Source organism: Serinus canaria, chromosome 3 (genome assembly GCF_022539315.1).
Source record: "Serinus canaria isolate serCan28SL12 chromosome 3, serCan2020, whole genome shotgun sequence".
NCBI classification, from domain to species: Eukaryota; Metazoa; Chordata; class Aves; order Passeriformes; family Fringillidae; genus Serinus; species Serinus canaria.
Genome location: NC_066316.1, coordinates 37,902,717 through 37,923,095, shown reverse-complemented (window position 1 = coordinate 37,923,095; position 20,379 = coordinate 37,902,717). Strand labels below are relative to the sequence as shown.

General features: G+C 43.5%; 1 protein-coding gene across 1 annotated transcript; it reads right to left on the bottom strand.

Annotated features, from left to right (window-relative positions):
- Positions 1–228: 228 nt before the first annotated feature.
- RSPH9 (radial spoke head component 9) lies at positions 229–18,755 on the bottom strand. The gene is made up of 5 exons (XM_030235924.2): positions 18,529–18,755; positions 18,189–18,351; positions 17,369–17,498; positions 16,654–16,800; positions 229–499 (listed from the first exon to the last, which is right to left on the bottom strand). Exons 1-5 carry the CDS (start codon positions 18,753–18,755, stop codon positions 339–341), a joined length of 828 nt encoding a protein of 275 aa, XP_030091784.1. The 3' UTR covers positions 229–338.
- Positions 18,756–20,379: the final 1,624 nt, after the last annotated feature.

Here is a 20,379-nt window from a genome sequence, read left to right as displayed (position 1 = left end):
CGCAGTGACACATTACAGGGAGAGCTTGTGGCTAATGATGCCAAGGTTGTGTTCAATCCCCATACGGGCCATTCACTTAAGAGCTGGACTCAACAAGCCTTGTGGGTCCCTTCCAACTCAGAATATTCTGTGATTCTCTGAATTCCATCTGGAGTTCAGGGAGGATTGCATACAATGTAGTCCTAGGGAAAGAATGAGGGCCAGCATCCAGGCACAGAAGAATCTTGCTCAAAGTGCAGAGGTTTCACATTTTTATTAGAACAAGCAGTAAACAAAATTTCCTAAGTATAAAATGTAGATCTTTTCTAGTTCTTGAGTCCTTCTCCCAGATAGAAGAGTCACAGCATGAAGGGCAGATCAAGATTCTTCTCACCGGTGCCAAAGTAGACGTAGCCGAATTGCTTGGTCATTGGGACATGGTAGAATGTCAGTCCCAGCCACAGCAGGCTCCGCAGCACCACCACGCTGCCTCCCTTCTCCAGCTGGATACTCCAGGAGCCTGTGAGAAGATGTGCAAGTGAATCACTGGAAAAGAGAAAGAGGCAGCACTCCTGCAGCAAGTTAACCTAAGCTGAGAGAAGGGCTGCCATGGGTTTTGCCTGACCTATTAACAGTGCACAAGGCTACACTGGGGTTTGTGACACCTGAAAGGAGGGAAGTCGGGGAGAACATAAATCTCGATGCCCTGTTTTCCTTTTGTCAGTTCAGCACTGCAGGCTGCCCTCGTTTCCAGATGTCTGTCTGGGTTCACATAGTAGCATATTCCCATGGCTATGGTGATGATGTTGGATGCGTCACAGGAAGGGACCCTCAAGCTCCAGACTGGTATAACTGATCCCCAGGAGAGGCTGCAGCTATTCTTGGCTGTATCTGAGTGGGCAGCAGTTACTCCAACAAGCTCTGCCACCTACTTGGTGTAGCTAATAGCTGTAGAGAGCCAAGATGAGCTGTAGCAATCCTGCATAGGAATGAAATTTGTCCTTAAAATAAACTTATAGCATTAGTAGTGGGAAGAGGAAGAAGGTGCTTTCCTCCTTCAGGGAAGACTGGTTTCTCTGATGCAGCAATTGGAAAAAAAATGAGAGAATGAAAAGTAGGGTATTTCCTATCTGAGAAATATATGGAAAAGGTTAATTCTCTTCAGTCTTTTTTGGCTCCACTGTTGAAGAGGATGTGCGTGGTAGGGGCAAAGGGATTAGTTTCCACATTAATTTTGTTTTGGCTCCACAGAAGAGGTTCAGAGCCAGTGTGAAAATGCAGTTTCTTCTGGATACAAGGAGCTCAGAGCCTCTGAGTATTTATTTTGCATCTGACATGACAGCTTGGGAATTGTGCCAGAGGGAGGGGGCTGAAGCATCAGCTTGGATTCAGTGCTGGAGGGCAAGGAGCTGCCAGGAGAAGAAAATACCAACTTCAGCACCAAATTTGTAATACCTAGAGACTACAATGTAGGGAAGAAGGGTCCTCCTGAATCTCTATCTAAAAAAACCAGGAACAAGCCCAAATTAAAAAAATGTGGTTGGAACTGTCAGGCTACCACTGGCCTAGAGTCAAGCAGTCAGCCTATCTGTACCCAAAGCCAAAATCTGCCAATTCCAGAATAAGCAGAAAGCACATAATGTGTTGGGCTATTTAGGCACTATTCATCTTTGTAGATAATTTTAGGCTCATTAATTTTAGGCTCATCAATTTATGCTGTGATTCATGCTTACTCATGTCACGGTTAGCCTGGGGAAGGGCTTCTGTGATTGCTGTCAGCTGCGTGTCCTCCTGCTCCCACTCACTCGTGACTCTTGGCCAATTTTAGTCACATCCAACAAAGGGCTGAAGGACTTTAACACCCCAGGCTCCTACAGCAGGTCTCCCTGGGATGTGACCCAAGGGCTGACTGCAGCTCCTGGAGCTTTGGTCTGCCAGCAGCTGCAAGGAAGCACAGGCTGTCAGGCCTGCCTGGCAGCCACGAAGCAGCGGGTAGCTGGGCAGTCCACATCCGTGCAGCCTTAGGCTCTTGTGTGCTCCCTCACAGTAGATGTTGTCTCACATGCAGTTCATGGCAAACTACAGTAGCTGAGGGAATGAGGGAAGTTGAGAGGAAATGTTAATGTGGTGGCTACAGAATCAGAAAGGAACAATCCAACTCAAAACCCTGTAAAACCAGGTGTTGAATTGTTCTGCTCACCTGTTACTTAACTCTTTGCTTCGTATTTCTGTACTTCTCAAAAGTTTCTTGGCCACCACTGTTTCCTCTACCTCCTTCAGTAGCAAGTTCCACATGTTTGTTATAATATGCAAGTTTTGTGTCATTTCTGATCTGCTACCTTTCAAAGTACCCTCTTCAGTCATGTGCAAATGTGGAAATCAGTGAACAGCAAGAATACCTACCTCCTTTCTGACAGACTGACTTGAGCTGCTGGACAGAAGTACAAAACAGACATTCACAATCAGGAGATTTCTGCTTTGGAGAACTTATTTCTGACTCATTCTCCTCCATATTTCCACTAAAGACAAACAATTGGGGTTGCAGTAAAGTAGAGGACTACTTCATATCAGACAGTCAATACAGGTGTGTGCCATCTTTTCACCTTCCTTGCACTGTGACATTCTTTACACAAGTCCTAGGTACAACATGAGCTAATATCTTCACAAGCAGTGGTTTCACATACAAGGCAACCTCAATCTCCCATCCAGACTCTCCAGTCTCTCCATTCATATGGACACAAACTGGCCTGGATCTTTTTCATACCTGGAGTAAAAATACCTATTATGGTTCAGCCACTGGGATTACAAATCCTGACTGAGGGCATCTGCATGTTCTTAAGAAATTCCATCACTTGGATAGCATAGAAACCTAGACAAGGAACACTTCACTACAAGGCAGATCATCCAGTGACTGAAGCACTACAGCCATTTGCTGTCAAAGGACAAGCTTTCAGTTTCTTGAACTTTGTCTCTAAAAGTTTCCAGCATTTGCTAGTGAGAGCATGACCATGTGTAGGAGTGTTGATCAACAAGTAGCAGGCAAATAGGTCTGAATGTAATAGTGACAAGTAACTCTCAATTTCTACTTTGAATGATTGTTCCCAGCTCATGGTTCTTCAGCTTGAATTTGTATAAATGACCTACAAATCTTTCCTCCAAATACTGGTGGTACTTTACACACTGGATTGTGGGGAAGAGGATGATGACACGCCGTAAACTTTTCGTAAAGTTTCTCTGACAAAAAGATAATGCAATAAGGAACTCTCATTGTCTTTCATTTAGGACCAGTCCTCCAAGAAGCAAGTCTGTCAAGAATAGGACTACGCCTTACCTTGCTGGGTGGTGAAAACCTTTAGGGATTATCTAATCTGTAAATGCCTCTCAACATACTGGAAGCATCTAACAACCTGGGTGCATATGATAGCTTGTTTATATATGTTCACCTACACAGATGAACCCTCTGCCCCAAACCATTTTTACAGAGCAAAAAGAAATGCCTGGAGAGTGACAACTGGGAAAGGTAAGAGGGAAAACGGGGTTTTCAATGCTCTTAGGAACTGTATCTGGATTTAGACATCTTTTCATTGGATAAATTCACAGAGGAGGTAGAGTAAATCAAGTTCAAAATAATTAAATGCCCATATCTGTGCTCTGGAGCAATAGAGTACATGGATCCATGATCTCAGAACATTTACCCATTGACACACAGGCTTGTCAATCTCAGCAGAGTATTCATCAGCAGTTAACTCCACTGATCAAAGGAACTTCCCATGCACCTCCACACCTGGCAGAAATGGACAGATACAATCGAAGAGGGCTCCGTTCACTTTTACAGTACATCTCTGAAGGCTGTGATGTATAGTTTCTACATTTCCCTGTCATCTGTCCAAGATGCCAACTCTCAAAGATCTTGAATTTGTCATTTCATAAATGTGAGACCTTTGGGGAATATTAATTATTACTGTTATACTTTCCAGCTCCTCTCTGGCCCTTCATTCTGCATGTAGTTCTACACAAATATGAACAGTAAAGTTTTGCTGATGCTGCATAAGCCTTCCTGTGAAGTGAGGGCCTGAACAAAACCAGGCAGGTTACATAAGGGCAATCTCATCTAGACCAGCACAACATAGGTTGAGCATAGGAAAAAATTACAACAAGCTGTTTAGAACGGTCATGTCATTTTCACTGCATCCTGTTTTCAGCCAGAATGATGATTAATCCTAGAGCTGCTCTTTATTCTGCAGAGCCAAAGAGTAGCAGCAATGCCACCTTCCACCTTCTACTAACTGGATCACTAGAGACATTTTTCTATCCTAATCATCAAAGGTGATTTTTTCATACTTTTCTAGAATGGACTTTTGCAATACACAAAACCCATTCAAAAACTGCATTCAATACACAATGCTGGTGTATATTCTAAGAAGAGAAATTAAAATTCTGGAACCTCCTTGGGTTCTTTAGACTTTTTCATAAAGAGAGAAAAATTAGAACCTCTTATCTCTTTACTTTTTTTTTTCCCCCCCATACCTCACCACATCAGCTGTATTTGAGGAAATGCTGCATAAAACAAAATTTGAACTTGTGAGACATGGAGAAAATTGTTCTCTGAGAAAGATAGAGGACACTTGTGTTGTCTTCTATGACAGCTCAAACCTCACAATACTCAAACAATATGCTTTTTATGAGAGGGCCCACCTTTCTCATTGGATTTGAAATATTGATGTCATAAATCACTCCAGAAAGTAACTAATGAACAGTATGCAATAATAGCTTAAAATAAATATGCCACCTTTTCTTTCTTAAGAGAAAGTCTTAGAAACACATTTAATAATGCAATATAAAAAGGAATGAGAACTATGAAAATTAAATTCTATTTTCATCCTTTTTCTCTCTTTTGTTTTTTAAACTTCTGTGCTATTACAGATGGCTGTTGGTGTAAAACCATCACATAGATAACTTCAGGTCTCTATTACTATAAAAATGTAGAATCAGGCTGCTGGGTCCCATTCCTTTCCATCACTGGCTGAGAATATTCCATGGCAGTTCCTGTGTCAAACAATATGCCTCTTACTGAGAGACTGGGAAGCTCAAACCATCAATCTGTAAGGTACACCAAGATTCCTTGATAAAAGTTGTCAAGAAAAAAAGATTTTAAAATATTATTATTTGCATTGGAGAGAATACAACTAAAACTAGGAGACAGCAAGTTAAGGTTGGATTTCCTAGACTTAAATACCGATTTTAACTTGCATTTCCATGTGTGCTGTATCTCTAAATCAGGCAGCAGAGTTAACTGCACACATCATGTAAAGCTTACTGAGGTGCAGGGAACTGGTCATTGCTCTCACACAAGAGATTCCTTCCACTAACACTGCTCTGGTGAGGTTCCCAAAGTTCAAAATACATTTCTTAAAAGAGAAAATTAATATTTAAGCTGCACCCAGAAAACTTAAGAAAGCCAAGCAGGCTTTCTGTGCTGAAAGCGTTGCCTGTTGCTGCTCCAGAAGGGAAGGGAGGGAGCTGCTGTGTGGGAGGAAAGAGCATGGGAAAAGTATCCGCTGGATGAAGATCTGGAGCTTCCTATTCCCTCTTTGGATCAGGCTCCAGCCTCCACCCCTCCAAACACAGGCAGGAATTCTGAGGAGTTCCTCACATCTTTCCCAAACAAGAAAGTGCTTTGAAGATCCTGATGCTCACCCCGTGTTAAACCACTGCCTTTTTTATGGCCCTTCAACAGCTGCCAGAACACCAGGGCTGAATTTCAAAAGTCAACCTCCTTCTCAGCTTCTTCTTCCTTTCCAGTCGCCAATAGAAATCCCTGTCTCATCCCCCATGTCTGCCTCAGCTATGGGCTGAATCTTGTAATCCGCAGAAGCAATAGGGTGCGTGAGACATAAGCTTTTAAAAAAAACCTTTCCAAGAGGGTTGTTTGCAGAAGAACTTTCCTGCTGTAACTGGTCCACTTGCAGTATGACCTCTCATAACACTGCTGCTTTGGAGGTGATTCAGCAATGCCTCATTTCAGTGCAAGCTTGAGAAGAAACAGCTTTAAGAGCTAGACAGCCTGATAGAGAGGCTCCACATTGCAAAAGCTCGCAGAGGGTCATAAAAGTGACATTATCAATTCTTCTTCAAAGGAGGAAATGTCTCAAGGGAAAAGCAGCCACAGCGTGGTTGCACTTACCATTAACACATTATGCTGCCACAAGAGCAGGTTACAACATCTATTGCTGCAGTTAGTCCTGAATGAGAGTGAAGTATGGAGTCACAGGACAAATATTAACACCCAGAGAGGGGCAACATAACCATTTCCCTCTGCAAAAGCAGCCGCTGCTCGGCTGCATGACCCCAAGCACTTAGAGCTGACAAAGCCTCACTACACCCGTGGGATTTAGCTGCCATTTCCCTCCAACAGAAAATCCTACACAGGGAAGAGCTTCCTACTTCTAATTTGTTGTCTGTAGGGAACAAACACAAATTGCAAACCAGAGCAGCTGTTAGGAAAGGTCACTGTGCTTTGGCTCTCACTAAATTGTGCCACACCGACATTTCACACACAGCCTACCAGCCATAAGGACACATCCAAACAGTCCTATGTGGGGCCCAAACTCCTTCGTGCCACTTACTGGCTGCAAACTAAATCTCTTCCATTTGCTTGACACACCACCTGCACCCCATATGTTAACACTGCTGTCAATATTTCCAGTTCCCCATATAACTATTTAATAATAATTAAATAAAAACACAGACTGGTTGCAGGTTCAGTACTATTTTTAAAAGCCTCTAGAGCCAAGAAAGCACAGCTTACAGTCAGATGCTGCCAAGTGGCTCTTGCATGGTCCTAATGCCTGCTATGTCCTTGACACACAAATACCACCATGCCCAAAACTCAAAGTAAAATGGTCCTACTTTAGAGGCTTTTCCTCTCCATTATCCTCTCCCACTGGGCATGCCTCTGCAGTAGAAATGATTTCGACAGGCCCAGGCCTTCTATTTACACATGAAGAACCTTTTTCCTGCTGACAAGGAAGACCCAGGCATTGCAGTGCTATACCAGATACAAGGTATTCAGGTACCTCCAAGTAAAAATGAAATTCAGGCCTAAATGATACTTAGACATCTGACAGTGCTGCTTAATCCAGCTGAAGCAGCCTCTGCCCTCAAACCCTTATTCCCACCCTCATCATTCTTCCATCATAGAGACCACAACAGTGTTTATTTACTGCTTAGTGAGTCAGGTAAGGGAAATAATCTGGCTGAAAATATACTAGAGAGAAATAACATTATTTTTCCAGCTGGAATCTGCACAGCCAGCAATGCCAACACAAAAGAAGGGACAATACACAGAAATAAATGAGCACCAGAGGATGGGAAGGACTGAAAAAGCTAGTACTGAAGTAATACACATCAAATTAGAGCCTCCCTTATAGCCCTGTTAGTTTGCCCTTTAGTCCTAAATCCACCTGATAAATCAAAATGAAACAAAAAGATTCTACTTAAGAGATAGATGTAGACTGCACAGAAAGCATTAGAATAAATACTTGGAATAGGGCTGTGCACTAGAGGAAACAGCAAGACCATATGAAATCAAAACTTATAAGTAGGAAAAACTGATTAAAATCCATGCTATTTGTATTCTGATAACTACAGTACAGATCACTGAATCTTGGGTTTTCTATAGTAAATTTAGAAATCTTTTGGAGTGGCAAATCACCTCCTTCCAAAGCACTAGTTTATGCTGGGTCTCATCACACTCCATATTTCTTGTTCAGCTGGTCGCTGTGGAAACGTTTTAGGAGCGTGCCAGGAGTCACGTAGCATCTACCTGGGGAGCCCCTGCATTAATCCGTCACCTTCGTGGGTTTCTCTGAGCCCATTGGTTGGTGGGAAGAAAAAGGAGTCTCTCGCCCCTCCCTGCTCTGAATGAAAGACGCTTCCTCTAAATCTTGCTACAGGATTTCAGGCTCAATTCAGCTTCTTTGGGGCTTTTGTCACCAAACAAATGTGATGTCTTTGAAAGAAAGATTAACAGTTTGATGAAAGGATGCAATGGGCAGCTTTGTTCTAGCCTGCTTCCCCTAGAGCTTTTGGTCACTGTCACTTTCTTACCCACGGGAGAATATCTGTCTGACTCTCAGAGGAGATTATGGCCACCTTGTAAGATTTTTCCTCTCCTGGTAACAAAGCACTGGCCACTTTGAGGAGGTGATAATGATGAACAGGGGCTGGATTAGGGGCAAAGAACCTCACATTGATCTCTGAATTCTGAGAAAACACAAAGGAGTCGATGCTGGGATTCAAAACCCACCAAATGCTTAGAGCACATCTAGTTTGCTCTCCTGCAGGAGGGGCAAGTCCACAAGCCCTGCCAGTCCCCCAGTTGTAATTCTTACCTCATCATCAAATTAGCAAGGCTAGTTAAAAGAGCTTGGGATGAGGAACAGATGGCACGGATTATAAACTGTTGATGTTTTTGTACTAAACTAGATACGAATTCTGGACCAAATTACCCGACGAGTTTACCAGTTTCTGAGAATAATGTCACACTGAGCATTTCCATATAGTACAGTGCAGTGCTAATTCTGAACACTAAAGGCTAAGCATCTTTTAATGCCTGAGATAGCCTAGCTATTTCTGCTCAGCATAACTGCTGTACAAATATACCCAAAGATGAACTGTCACTTGTCCTTTTCCCTTTACACACTGCCACACGCCCCTTCAGCATGCAGATTTTCAATCCATATGATATTTGTGTACAGTAAAAAAAGATGATGCTAACTGGCTTCTTCCTTTCAAAAGCCCTGTGGCCAGATGGGCAGCAAACAGCAAAGCAAAGCTATACACAGGGCTGGCACCAATGCCAATGACTGCACAGGCAGGGGCTGCCACTCCTTGGAGCCCCTTCAGAAACAGATCACTCCTAGCAAAAGCTGACCTCGTTCTGACTTCAGTGACACACACACTGTCCTAGGATTTCCCCCCACAAGTAATTTTTCATCATTCCCTAGAGAAAAGGGAGACTGATGTGGTGATAAACCTGCAGCTTCTGGTTCTATAAGGCTTTACCAGCATTTCCCATCATTTTAGCAAGAAGTTCATCTCCTTTTTATGTCAAAGGAACCAGGAGCTTAAATTGAGACAGGGTGGGTCATGATTTTTTTCACTGGAGAATAAAAACCTTTAAATAAAACCCTTTTCAACCCCGGAAAGTTACTTAGAAAACTCTGCTTCTGTCCTCATTCTTTCCCTACAGCAGTCTGGAGGGTGAAAGATTCCACCACAGCTTTCAGTTGATGGGCAGCCCTGTTCCAATATAAACTCATCCAAGGTCTGACTAAACAAGAGCCTGAGGTGACATAGACCCAGGACCCAAAAGCAGTGAATACGCTGCTTTATTACCCATAGACACAAAGCCCAAGGCAAACAGACTCCTTTCCAGTCATCAAAGCAGACCATGATCAGCCAGTCAGAAGCTCTAATACTAGCTGGCCCAGAAGTCCCCCTACCTTGCTGCCACATGACAGGTTTCAGTCGGATCTTGAACTCCTGTTGAGCAGGCAGCACCCCAGCTTGCAGGAGGGACAGCATCTTGTCTTGTTTCCAGGCAACTTTCTTGGGTCACTGCAGGAATGGCCTTAACAACCTCTACACATCACTGGTAAAAACTAAGAGTGACCCTACTTTTGAAGAATATAGGGGACATGCTTATTTATTGTGTATGTCCATTTACAGGCATGTGGTTTCTAAGGATGCTGAGAAGGCCATTGAAAAGCTTAGTGACCATCCCAGAAATTGGCTAACCTTGAAAGGGAAAGAATATCTTCTCTATACCTACAGTTGAGGAGGCTAGTATGCCACACACAGTCTGGAAACTCAGGACATACCTTTTCCTTGATTTGATGCTGCTCTTGGTGATTTTCTTCCTCATTTTACTTTTTTGTGGTTTCCTTTTCTGTGCTCAGCACTGACAATGCTGGCACCATAGTGCACCCTGCTGGAAGGCAGCAGCTAGAGTCATCCTGGAATTATTCCTAGGGATGGCTGATTTCAGTTAGAACAGAGAAATTCAGGTACCAATGCTTTTACTAACAATCCACTAAGCCAGCTACTGGGTACAATTTTCAGATCAGAAATCCTACTGTTCTGATGCACACTCATCTGGTTTTCTCATTCTCAAACACTGCATTTTAAAGCTTGTTTGTCAAAACTACTTGTATTAATGTCAGGTAACTCCATGGGATTCTGTAGCTCAGTTTCACACATTCACCAAGCCTGAGGATCACATCTCCTAATGAGGAATGAGGATAGCTGTGAGCCATGCTAGGTATTTCAGTCTACATTTTCGCCACCTCTTTTTGTTCTTGCAAACATCAAGTACTGCCCTCTCATTTATTATGAGTCTTTTAGTTTGGATTTCAGTGAGACAGCTTGAAAAGCCTTGTCCCCGTGTGGCTCTTGGCAGGCTAAGGAGTAAAGTGCTCTTGCTCTCAGCTTTCACAGAGCTGGGGAGGTGCTGCTTATTGTTAAGCAATGAAAGGGGAGGGCTCAGGTCACATCTGCGAAATGTTAGTGGAGAAGGGAGGCTGGGTGAAAGTAGGTGGCCAGCACAGCACAGCACTTCGCTGGATTTTGCAAGGCCACTAGGGAGATAGGCAGCCATTTGTCTTAGAGCCCTGATAAAGAGCCCTTGCCCCTGGTGGCTAGCTGGGGGCTGTAAATACCTCTGCAGACACAGACTCTTCAAATGGCTGGAGACCGAGGCTGATAGGGGATTAATCGCCTTGAAGGGAGGAGGGAGGGGGAGGGGGATCGAAGGCAAGTTAATTAGCTGTGTTAATGTATGGAGATAAAGCAGGGTCGTGCCTCCTGGCCTTCTTCCTTCCTGCACCCTGACTTTTGGGACAGCCATGACGGGGCTACCAAAATGGCCCTTGAGAGCAGCCAAGGAAACTATCTGCCACTTAGAAACGAAGCCCCTCTATCTTCAAGGACCCATTAGGCACCAGCTTTTGCTAAACCGATAAAGAGCGTGCTAATGAACCTCAGATGACAGGAGGTTACTGTGCTAACCGAGGCTACTGTTCAGCAAGCTTACAGAGAAAAGCTCGTGCTCAAAGTTTTCAGCCAAAGAAATGGCCACAAATCTCTTAGTCTGTAATGCTGTAAAAGGAGTGCTCCAAAACCACTGCACTTTTGGGTAAAGAAAAAGCTACAATCCAAGCGGCTGTCGCTTTCTCCAGAGTCAAATGGTAAAGGAGCTGGAATGATCTGTCTAGGCACTTCTTCTAACCTACCTTCATCTTGAAATGGCAAGTAGACAAGACTCACTGATTCACCCTGCCACTGTATACCCATTTGGACTGATGCTATAAAATCTCTCCCGGGAATAAAGATGCACAATGGCAGTAAGTCAGAATCTCCTCAGCCCTCTTTTGAGCCCTCACATATCATAGTTCAGAAAGCAATGCCAGCTGAAATGAGCTGACTTGCACTTGGAACCCACTGTCACCTTTGTGTTACTGTCACTGACAATGAAGAAGTCCAAGCTGAACATCACCCTCCATGGCTGCCATCAAGTTTATGGCCAGGCATACCAGGAATCTGGACTCCTACAAACCACTGCCCATTAAACTGAAGTCACTTACACATATCTGGGACTATCAACTTGTATTTGCATTTGACTGAAACACAATTCCCAGGAAGACATCCAGCGTGATGTTAAGATACCAAGAGACATAGGCTCATCCATTACCCTTGCTAACTAATCTTTTCACTCTTAGAAATTGCATCTCATTGTTCATTTTAGTTCTGGATATAATTTTTAGCTGCTGATTCCTGTTTTGCCTTTCTCTGCTATCATAAATAGATCTTCAGTACCTAATACTTAAACTCCATGGAGTATTTACACAGTGTAATACAGCCATTCTCACAGGCTTTTCCTCAAGATAAACAGATTGAACTGTTTATATCTCTCACCAGCCCTTGAATAATTTTGTGACTCTTTTCTGCAACTCTCCGGTTTTTCAATGTGCAGTAATCCAGTTATGATTCCACTAACTGTATGTGCAAAAGTAGTCACCCCCCTGTTCCTGCTTGCTACACCCTTATTTATGTATCTGCAGATCAAGTTACCCTTTTAAGTCTCAGGATCAGCCTGGGAGCTGATGTTCAGTGGGTTGTGCCTGGATTTCCTTTCAGAGCCACAGATTCTAGAATACAATTCCCGAAGTATGACTTATAGTCCTTACTTTCCTCATGTGACTTTGCAAAATGTACTGTATTTAAGTAAGTTTTCCAGATGTCTGTATCCATCCTGCCTTGTCATTATTTGTCTCTCCACCAATCCTTTATTTTTAGATTATTTATAAATAAGTTGAAGGATAGCAGTATTGGCACTGGTCCCTTTCTGACCTCTCCCAGAAATACACCCATTCACTGAATTCTGAATCACAGCTCCTAAGGAAGATTAAATTCAGGGGAAGAATTCTGCAATGCCAAGATTTATTAAAGATTATTATGCCACAAGTGTCCTGAGATAATGATTTCAGAAGTAACTGATCTGACTCTGCCATTTTAATGTTTTTGATCCACAGTAAATGTTGTTTAAATCTACCCTCCCTTAGCAAACAGTCTGAAAACTGTCTGAAACAATACTTTATTGTCTTTGCTTGATGCAAGTCCATATTCTTTCCAAAAAGAAACCAGAAAAAAATTGAGCTGTTCCACCCTTCCACATGCTTATCAGCCTTTTTACCATCACCATTTAGTGACAGTTTCCAGTACCTTTACTATGCTTTTTTTTCTTCTCAATATAGTTTAAAAAAATATCTGCCTTACCATTGTCACGGACTACTCTAGTTATTCTGGCTCCCTTTGTCATTCTCTACTCATTATGAATTCCAACTTATATCAGTCATTAATCATTCCAAACCTTCTGTGTTTCTTTTTATATATCTTTTTTATTCTAATTTCTACTCTTCATCTACAAGTGAACTGTGGTAAGTTTTCAGCCAAAAGCAGCTATTTACTGACTGGGGGTCATGACTTTTGAAGAAAGTTTTCTCATATACATCCTATTTCCACTCATATCTTTTCCTATCTAGACATACCTCCCCACCTACATGAGTTTTTAGCAGTGTTCTGTTGGTGTCCTTTATCTCCATATTAAAGTGATCTCATTCAGTAATCTGTAACAAACCCTCAGAGTCAAGTTATTGCTTTTCTGAATTGCAGTTTGAAAGTGCCAAAGACCTGAATTCTCCATGCCTTGTCTCACTTCCTTCCAAGCTTTCCATTCTACACTCCTTCCTCAGGCTTTCACTCATCCCCTTTCTTTATCCTCGCAGAAAGGGGCAGAGGCTGATCTGATACCAAGGTCACACTGAGATCAATCTTCCCCCTCTATTTTCACTTCCCCCATTATTATAAGTGCCTGAAACGTGTCTATTATTTCATGTCTTCACAACATAAAGTCATCAAGTGAAAATGCTGTAGGCATGCCAGGAATTATTGCTATTTGCTTTGCCATTCCATTATCTACAAGCAGATGTAAAACTGCCACAGCCCTAGTTCCTGAAATACTATGTCCAGGGTTCCAAACTCCATGCAGCAGAAAGGACAACTCTGGCAATGTGCCAGGAGCTGAAAGGCCACATCTAATTGTGCATAAAGTTGAGCAGATTGTCTGCTTAGACTAGAGCAAACAAGCTTATCTTTAATGCAGACATATGGCCAGCAAAACCTACAGATCCCAGCATGCAACGTTCTGGCCAGCTGGCCATTTGGATCAGGATTAAGCATTACATGATCTGATATTGTGGTGACAGAAGATCTGTATCACAACCCCTCTATGTTCATGCTTTTGAGACAAGGTTCTCATTTCCCATTTTTCGCTAGAATAATTTTTAAATATGTTTTTAAAAAAAAAAAAAGCTAACTCAGTCACTTCTCTGTGGGAGCTGAGACACCAAGAAATAAACAGACAGAATGATTAAAGGAGGAGCAGCAACATATTCTGAACTTTTAAAGTGCACAGATAACCTGATAGACACACAGACAGAATCTGGAACCTGCAAACACCACAGATATCACTGGTAAAGATAAGAATGCCAGACAGTTTTGTTACAAAACTCCAGGTTTTCCAATTTTGCACTAAATTCTGCTTTTACCATTGTTGCCTTTATTCAATGCAGTTTTAACTTCCTTTCTTCCCACCTCTCAGCTGTCATATAAAATGTTCTCTCTGCCTCCAACTTTCCATTCTGTAAGACACCTCTGCTCTCCTATGATGACACACCATATATCTTACGACAGTTACCCCCTTGACAGCCATCACAGATGCTAAGGCTCCACTTAATAGAGAAAACAATTCCAACAGAGTTGTTACTTTTAAACAGGTTTAAATCAGCCCTTAATCTCTCAGTTCTTTTCTTTAGGTCTTTTAAGATGCTAGGGGAATTTAGCCAGTGCAGGCTGGGAGTGTCACTCCAATATCGCTTACCCCCAAATCACTTATTATGTATTTATTGAAAAAAAGAGGCAATTCTAGCTTCAGTCACAATTCTAGATGCAATAAATTTGAGAATTCCTACTTCTGCTCTGACAATAACTGTTCAAGACAGGATCTAACCAGGAAAGGCAAGAAAAGCTTCAGGTCAAAATGAGGGGATTTGCCAGAGCTATGAACAACATGTCAGTAAATAGAAAAAGCGCTGTCTACTTTTCCTTTTCTGTCAGGACCAACATGCACTGTCAGAGCTCAAGGAAAGTAATCTGAGAACCAGAGTTTGAGTATCTCACAACCAGGAGTGAATCTGGCAAAGCCATGCTGATAAAATCAGCAGAAAGCCTGTGTCTGTCCTGCGTTTTCCCCCGCCCCACACACATTTTCACAAGCAACCAGTACTTTTAGGCAAACTGAATGCTTGTTAAAGGAGACTGGGTTGACCTTTCTTTAATGTCAGAGCTCCTATCTGCATGTGATAGAATGCAATTAGAGAGGCTGCATGCCTTGCTGATCCTGTAACCAATTCCTGTCTTACCTCTCCCACTTTCTTCACCTCATCCCCGAATTCAGGACAGAGCAGGCAGAGCTGCACAGCACCATGAAGAATCTTCCCTTGCATTAAGAAGCACTCAGCTGCACTTTACCTCAGGTAGTCTTTCAGAGGCAACTTTTTTAAGGATACTGAAATCTACACTAACAGCAACATCCACCTGGGAAGGGGCTAAAGGTTCATGCTTACACAGACATCAATCTGCCACAGGAACACAGTCACGACAGTGGCACAGTTGAGCCCCACTTTCTATCTGCTACCAGGTAAAATACAGCTACAAGTCAAGTTCGATTTGAAGACTGACTAAGCCACCATCTTCATGTCTAACACATGGTGTGTCTCCCTACCACGAGGAAGGGAGGAAAAAAGAGAGGGGAGCAGTGGGAAGGCAAACAGTAGCCTGAACTACCATACAAAACTGAAGCTAAAATTTTCTTAGGAGCTATGTAGGATCTAATCCCTCTTGCAAGTCTACTTTAAATCAAAAAGGCCACCTCGATTTGCCAGTGTTTGTAAAAATGTGCAGTCTGTCCAGACTACAACTCTGGAAAACGGTTGCATAAGGACACTCCCAGTAAGTTGAAGAGTGGTTTAGATTTTAGCAGTTTATGCTCTGTCAAAAATGTTCAGAATCCAAGCAGGAGCTCACATTCCCAGTTCTTTTTTTGCCAAAGGGACGACTGGGAGGAGGGGGTAAGATGAGAGAGGAAGGGAGGGAGAGAGAATCTGAAAAGCTATTTACAACACTGGCAATTCACTGTCCATCCACCAATTCCATCTGACACAGTCACCTAGTATCCTATCCTACTACTCCTCAACAGGAATAAAATAAAAAATCTAAGTTTGAATTGTTTCCCTAGAATCTCCCGAGACAGAGGACATGAAAACCAAAAAATTGCAATTTTTTGGTCCAATCCAAAAAATTGCAGCAAATCAGCAAAAACAGACAGAAACTAATAACAAGCCGCTCCCATCTCTTTAGAGAAATATCTTGCCAGAGGGATCCCTGGCAAGGATTTAAATATATTTGCAGTTGTCCAGCAAAACAGCAGAGATGTAAACTGAAGATACAATCCAGTATGCCTGTATTTTTTTCTCCTTTCACAGTGTATAATCCTGCCACAGGGCAGACTATTCCAACAAAGTTTATCCAAGGAACATTTGAATTCAGCCTCTTTGAGATACCAGCTTGGTGTTAATAAGAGCCCGTTTAGATAAAGAAGAGAAATACTGGGTGGAACAAGAGATGTGAAATACTTCAAACCACATAAATTCCCTCTATCACTGGTGGAGTTATCTCTCCCAATAGGGTCACCAGTTGTCACAGGCTTTACAGGAGTCAGGAGGGAATATGGCACTGAGGCAGAGTGTGGCCAGACCTGTTGAGAGGATGTGACAGCACTGGTACACTTACATCTTTTGTTTTAAGCGTGTGGAATTGCTTAAAACAGGAAGTACCTACAATATTTAGTAAAGGATAAAGTTCCTTTATTTGTCACAGAAGCTTCCCATACCACCTCTACAGTAACCCACACCAGTCCCCCCAGTGCTTCCAAGGCTACTCAAACTTCCCTATTGCCTTCCCTCTCACTGCATCTGTTGATTTTGCTACCTTTACCTTGTGGGATATCATGCTCCAAAGAATTTAGAAAGTCAGTGGATGGGTCCAGGTCAGCCTTTTCCAGCAGGGTTTTATTCTTCAGGTTAGCAGGCTCAGTGAAATGGAAATAGGAGCTTAACTTTTTTGCCTCCACCAAAGACAGACCTGCGAACAGCCATTGGTGAACATTACTACATGCATGAATGAACTAGGGTAACATTCACTACACTATCTAGTATAACATTGTTTCTCTAATGCCCTCCGCCCAGAACAGAATCACAATCTTTCTCCAATAGTCTCCACAGAAGGCTTGTCAGGAACAGGTGTCAGCATTCCCTGATGCTGTGATGGGAGACCATACTGACTGCAGTCCCAGATAACCAATGGGTACTGACTTGAGGACAACTTTCTGTGCCCATTTGGCCATATCCTCTATCTAAATGAACAATTGACTACTTCTGCAATTGCTAAACACTGCCATCAACTACCATTTATACAGACAAATTACTCAGTTTAATGACTCAGAGCGATTAGTGACTCTTTTCCCACCTTCCAGAGTTGAATCATACACCTGAACATTAGAGGAACTGGATTTTCTCCTCCCTGTTCATCTTATCCCAGAGGAAAAAAAAAAACCAATTGAAATCAAAACATCAGTCAGAGAAAGTCATCTTAATTTACAGCCTTTATGATCAAAGTACAGTTGATCCTGATAAAGACAATCAGAATTTACCTTCAAAGTGTCTGTTTTCATGCACAGACCCAAGAGGAGTCTTCACAAATGCCCCCCGGGGGACGATACCAACTGCTCTGTCTATCTCTTCTATCGTAGCTATGAGCCGGGCCTCCTCCTTGATCACAGGCTTTAAAGAAAAATAGGGACATTTTACAGGCAGGGCTTTCCTTGTTTTCATTTCTGAAAGTAAACTTGAGGTGACACAATGGACTTATCATCTTGGAGTCCAATGGCACTAAGAGGACCTCAAAAGACATTTCACAGCATAGAACTGAAAACATGGTTAGAAGCAGACAGTTTAGACTCACCAGAGATCTAACTATCCATCCCTTCATCTGTTCTTTCCTCCCTCTCAATTCACCTACTTATGACTTATATATTCATTTATAAAGAATGTTGTCTGCAGTTACTATTAAAACTTCAGAAACCGCAGTGAGGATCTATAGCAGTCATGCATAATAAAGCATATTTACAATTTCTGAGGCCTGTTGAACTTCAGCACAAACTGAAGTAAGAGTTCAATCAAGAAGCTGTTGCTACACAATGACAGTGAGGAATTACAGAGAGAGTTACAGAATTTTCTGAGTTGGAAGGGACCCATAAGGATGATCAAATTCAACTCTTAAGTGAACAGTCCATACAGTGATTGAAACTGCAACTTTGGTGTTACAAGCACTGTGCTCTAACCAAGAGGAAATTGCGTATCCATGACCACACGCTCATGCTGCTCATTAGGAGTGAGAAGAAGCCACCGCCTTTGCAGAGTGAGGGGCGCAAATGTAGCGAACAGAGTTCAAAAACGTTTTGCTTTATTTACCTCCTTACCACTCTGAACCAGTCTTGCAGCAGCTTCTGCGTTTATCTCAGCCAAGCTGTACTCAAAAGAAGGATCCCCCTGAAAGCGGCCCTTCACCTCCTCAGCCAGTGCAAGCATCTCCTCGGTGGCTGGCGTCAGAAGGCTCCAGTCCAAGCAGTTCAAGCTGCCAACGACAAGCACGACTCAGGGCCGAGCCCGCTAAAGAGCAGGGCTCGAGGAAACTTCGCCAGGCCTCTGAGGGCATTCCCCGAGACTCCCTCCCCAGACCCGGACAGCACCCCCGACCCGCACAGCCCCAGAGCGGCCCGGCCGGTCCCTCTAGCCGGGGCAGCCCCCGCACCTGTACAGGCGGCTGCGGGGCGCGGCGCGGTCGGGGCCCAGCCCCTGGGCGATGTAGTAGGCGCCGCGCACGCCCTGGATGCAGCCCCAGAACCAGACCCGCTCGAAGCGGTAGTCGCGCTGCACCAGCGGCAGCGAGGCGGCCAGCGCCGCCCGCAGCTCCGGGCTGAGCCCCGCGCCGCCGCCCGCCACCAGCGACAGCGCCGCGGGCAGCGACAGCGCCTCCATCGGCTCTGCGTCCCCGTTGCCGGGAGACCGCGGCCCGCCCGCCCGCCCGGGGCACCCCGCGCTTCCGCCGCTGCGGCCACGAACGAGGCGGGCGGCGCCGGAGGTGCCGTGCTCAGCCCGCCCCGCCCGGGACGCAGAGACGCTGACGAGCAGCATCCCAGTAAGGATGCGGTTATGGGTGTCTGTCTGCGCTGTGTTCCTCAGTTTCCGGAGGCCTAAATCCAAAGCCAAGTCCAAAATGCAGGCGGGCGTACAGTTCTATTGCGCCTTCACCGGGATACCTCAAAGGGCTCCATTTGCTTTATACTTACATGGACAACAGGGAAAAATAACCCCTTCTGAAGCTCACTGCTTACAATGTCACTCTTACAGATCCTGAGGAGGGCCATGAAATTTAGAAGAGGATTGAAGCACTCCCTCCCTGAAGAAGACAGGCTGAGAAAGTTGGGACTCTTCAACTTGAAGAAGGTTTTATGGAAACTTCATAGCAACCTTCCACTACCAACAGGGAAACCAGAGAAAGACTCTTCATCTGGAACTGTAGTGATAGGATAAGGGGTGTCAGGTACAAACTGAAAGAAAGGAAATTTAGGTTAGATATTAGGAAGAAATTCTTTACTGTCAGCATGGTGAGACACTGGAACAGGTTGTCCAGGGAGGCTGTGGAAGCCCCAACCCCTGACAGTGTTGGATAAGGTTGGGTAAGGCCTTGAGCAACCTGGTCTAGTGGGAGATGTCCCTTCCCATAGCAAAGAGTGTTGGGACTAGATGAGCTTTAAGGTCCATTCCAATCCCTTAACATTCCATTCTGTGATCTTATCTAGCTCATGTACCTCTATAAATAAATGACTTATTTATAAATTACAGCATTTGGATTGCTCTTTGGCAGCTCATTTTGCTGAATCACAGACATGCAGGAAACAGCTCCTGCCCTAAAAATCTTGCCGTCTGGCTTAACACAAAATACAATAAATAAGTAATGAGATTGTGCAGCTGCTTAGACAAATAGAATTTCTGTTTGACGTCTTCAGGAAATTTAAGCCTTTATGTATGTGTGTTATATAAATAAATATGTGCATGCACTTAAATTTAAATTCATTGTAAAGTCATAAATTCTTTCGTTTTCATCCGTTTCCTGTTCACTTCTAAGGAAAACACTGATCCCTGGACCGCTGCCTGTAACAGTTGTCACCTGATTTTTTGTCAAGTGAGATGTTTAATGGGCTGAGCAGCACACAGGCTGACCCATTAGCTTTACTTACCCTGTACAAAAGGCAGCTCAGATTCCTGCAGATTAACCACCTTCTCTTTGACGGAAATCGGCAGAACACACAGGAGTGACCGCAGAATTTTTGTCCACGCAGCCACCTACCTGTGCCTGATTTGCTTTGTAGACAAAGCAAATCAGGGATTTGCTGTAGGGATTTTCAGGCTTTGTAGACTCATTTAATCACTGATATTTCTAGGAGTGTGTGTTAGTATTTTTTGTTAGGGCTATGATTGTCCAGTGAACAGCAGAACTGCAAGCCAGACTCATTTCATGTGAGTCAGAGAGACAACCCAAGATCATAATGAATTTCTGCCACTGTCAACCACAGCTGGATCCAAACCAGAGGCTAACAGC